This window comes from Tachysurus fulvidraco, chromosome 18 (genome assembly GCF_022655615.1).
Source record: "Tachysurus fulvidraco isolate hzauxx_2018 chromosome 18, HZAU_PFXX_2.0, whole genome shotgun sequence".
Taxonomy (NCBI): Eukaryota; Metazoa; Chordata; class Actinopteri; order Siluriformes; family Bagridae; genus Tachysurus; species Tachysurus fulvidraco.
Window position 1 is genome coordinate 18702344 of NC_062535.1, and position 3767 is coordinate 18706110.

General features: G+C 41.1%; 1 protein-coding gene across 2 annotated transcripts in view; it reads left to right on the plus strand.

Moving 5' to 3' along the window:
• Window positions 1–3127, plus strand: part of LOC113648540 (B-cell receptor CD22-like) — a 5085-nt gene extending 1958 nt beyond the window's left edge. The window contains exons 3-6 of one of the 2 annotated variants that reach the window (XM_047803627.1): window positions 28–106; window positions 189–231; window positions 2616–2702; window positions 2880–3127. In XM_047803627.1, coding sequence (XP_047659583.1) covers window positions 28–106; window positions 189–231; window positions 2616–2702; window positions 2880–2981 — 311 coding nt within the window. In that variant the 3' untranslated portion in view covers window positions 2982–3127. Of the gene's footprint in view, window positions 1–24; window positions 107–188; window positions 232–2615; window positions 2703–2879 lie in introns of both variants that reach the window. The other variant, XM_047803626.1, reaches the window with a different exon arrangement.
• Window positions 3128–3767: the final 640 nt, after the last annotated feature.

Sequence of the window (3767 nt, forward strand, 5' to 3'; positions counted from 1 at the left end):
ACTGTATGTGTGTGTTTGTACCAGCAGGTACTGTGATTGTGTATGTGGCTGTTGGACTGGGCCTTTTTGGGCTTGCAGCTCTTCTCTCTGCACTCTTCTGGCTGAGGTGAGAATATTTGTGCTGATAAATTTATCACTAATTACTGAAGATGCTGACGGTGGGTAAATATTTGTCTTTATGTGAGCAGAAGCAAGAGACAGAAGACGAAGGTAGTTGAAGGTGACAATCAGGTGAGTTATTACAGAAATATCTGTCAGGAGCTTTGTTCATAATAACATTACACACAAACAAAAATGCAGCTCTGTGCTTTATGGCTCTTGGTGTTTTGTGTGTTTACATAAACACAGAATGGTGCAAGAACTCTGTGCTTGTTTCTAGTTACTGTTCATCATTAATAGAGTTTGTGACTGTAAGATGCAGGCCATTTTATTTACTATGGGGATTCACCACAGTTTTCATTGTCGGAGTGTACATTCCCCCCAGCGCTAATGTTAAAGAGTCTCTATGTGAACTCTATGGGGCTATTAGAGATCTGCAGAATGCTCACCCCAATGGACTGTTCATCATCACCAGAGATTTCAATCATGCAAATCTCAAGTCTCCGTAAATTCCATCAGTATGTGGATGGTGCAAAGACACACTGGATCTTGTATACACAAACATTCCGGGCACGTATCGTGTGCTCGCCTATTCAGACCACATCTCTGTTATGCTAATTTCAGCATACAGACCACTCATCAGATCCCCTAAACCGGTTCTGTAGCAGGTTAAACCTGGCCAGCAAAAGCCACCTCTGCTCTTCAGGACTGCTTTGTGTGCATTGACTGGAACATCTTCAGGAAGGCTGCAACTAACAGTGACTCCATCAACTTGGAGGAGTACACGTCATCAGTGACCAGCTACATCGGCAAGTGCATTGATGACATGACCGTCTCCCACATGACAAGACCATCACCACATGCTCCAACCAGAAGTTGTGGATGACTGCTAAAATGCCTGCGCTGCATGTCTAGAGACCTAGCCTTCAGAGCATGGGACAGGGCAGCCCTAAGAACTGCAAGGGCCAAACCCAGCACATGCCCAGACAATCCACAGCCACTTCTAGGACAGCGGAGACACCTGCCGCATGTGGCAGGGCATACAATCAGAATGAACATTCTGGGCATACTGGGGATGTGGTAACCTAGTGGTTAAGGTGTTGGGCTACCAATCGGAAGGTTGTGAGTTCGATTCAACATCCACCAAGCTGCCACCGTTGGGCCGCCTAGCAAGGCACTTAACCCTCAATTTCTCAGTTGAGATAAAATGCAAGTCGCTCTGGATAAGGGCGTCTGCTAAATGCTGGAAATGTAAATGTAAATGTACAGTCAATGTAAATGTAAATGAGTTGCAGAACAACAAAGTGGCAAGGAAGACTATCCCTCCCCCTAACGCTCAGGTACTCTGTCTATCCACGGCCGGCGTGAGGAGAACTCTATGCAGAGTTAACCCATGGATATCTTCAATGACATCTTCAACATTTCCCTGAACAGCGCTGTTGTGCCTATGTGCCTCATGACAACCACCTTCGTCCCTCAGAGACCTCAGTCAGTCCGGATCGGGAACATCATCTCCAGCACCACCACACTGGGCACTGGAGCCCATCAGTACACTACTGTTCACCTTGCTGACTCACGACTTTGTAGCAATGCACTGATCGAACCATATCATCAAGTTTGCAGATGACACGACCGTGGTGGGTCTCATGAACAAGAACGACGGGTCAGCATACAGAGAGGAGGTGCAACAGCTAACTGTCTGGTGTAGAGCCAACAACCTTTCTCTGAATGTTGATAAAACTAAAGAGATGGTTGTTGATTTCAGGAGAGCACAGAGCGACCACTCTCTGCTGAACATTGACAAATCACCTGTACAGATCATCAAGAGCTGCAAATTCATTGAACTCCAGCTCCATAACCAAGAAGCCCAGCAGCATCTCTACTTCTTACAAAGGCTGAGAAAAGCAGTCCCTCCCCCCATCCTGACAACATTTTACAAATGGACCACTGAAATGACCTACACCAAATACACACTCTTCCAATATACATCCATGTCTACAACACCACCATATCAAACTGTTTCCATGCTGTTTTGCAGACAGTTTCTGCTCTTTGCACATGCTGTCTCACATTTCAGTCGATTGCTGTTTTTCACTATACATTACAACACCCCATGTAACTGCTGATATAATACTGTGTTCATTACTGTATTTCTACACATGGAATATTGATTGAACATACAGTATTTACACTGGTCGGTGCTGCTGGTTTGTATTGTCTCTTGTATATTGTCTTTTGTGTAATCTCTGTTTTTTTTTTTTTGCACTGTCTTTAGTCCTGCACTGTCTTTTTGTCTTTTGCCTTGCGTTGTTTATACCAGTTTGCACACTTTATGTATCTAGGTCTACTTACTAAGCCCTTAGCTCTGTCTTTGTTTAATGTAGCACCCTGGTCCTGGAGAAACATTGTCTCATTTCACTGTTTTTTGACTTGGCTTGAATTGACTAATAACAGTGGTGACTTACTGTAAATCTTCTGCAGAACCTAATCATGTTCTCCACTCCTCCTCTCTGCAGAACACTGGGCCGAGTGCTAAAGACGACACGTATGCAGCTCTAGACTCCACAGGCCGGGCAGCTGATGATGTGTATCACACACTTGCAGTAAGTGTTTACTCAAAAAAAGCTGTTTTTAATATCGTTTATGATGATGGTCTAAATGAAAAATATTTCATTGTTGTAAATCTGTCACATTACACAGCTTTTTACAATGTGAGCTTTGTACGATGTTTTAGATATTTATAAATACAACAAGGTGTGACCTCTTTGGGTTTTTCACAGATTTCTCATCCCAGTCCTCCTGCTGACTCGCCCACATCCTCTGACTATGAGAATATTGCAGTGAGTTTAAGCATTTTGATCCCAAAACCACCACTAGATTAAATACTAATTTACTAATAAGTGTTTTATATGAAAATGTGCTACAATACAATGAGGCCGACTCTGTGAGAATCCTGAGACATCTAGAGATCTACCAGCTCCAGTTAGACTCTGTGATACTAAAGAGGAGATGTGAACTCCATGTGATCTTTTACATCAATACAACATTTATCAGACTGTATATTTATAATCACACCCCCAGTGTCACCCAGATGAGGATGAGGTTCACCTTTGAGTCTGGTTCCTCTCAAGGTTTCTTCCTTTACCATCTAAGGGAGTTTTTCATCCCCACAGGCACCTGAGTCACCTCACACTTGTTCATTGGGGATGAATGCAAACACATTTAAATATATCTAATATTAATCTTGAATTTTGTATTCTATTAATCTTTATATTATTCTTTATAATAACCTTCTGTTCTATGTTTATGTTCTGTAAATCTGATTTGAGACAATGTCAATTGTAAAAAAGTGCTATACAAATAAACTGGAATTGAATTGAAAACTCCAACAGTACTTTTATTTTCATTACATTTATATTCATTCATTAATAATTATTATATTAAATATATATATATATATATATATATATATATATATATATATATATATATATATATATATATATATATATATATATATATATATTCTGTGTGTGAATTCTTTAACCACATGACTGTTATTCTGAATAAAGGACAAACTTATGCTGTAACATCATTCATTCATTTTCTACCGCTTCTCCGAACTTCTTGGGTCACGGGGAGCCTGTGCCTATCTCAGGCGTCATCGG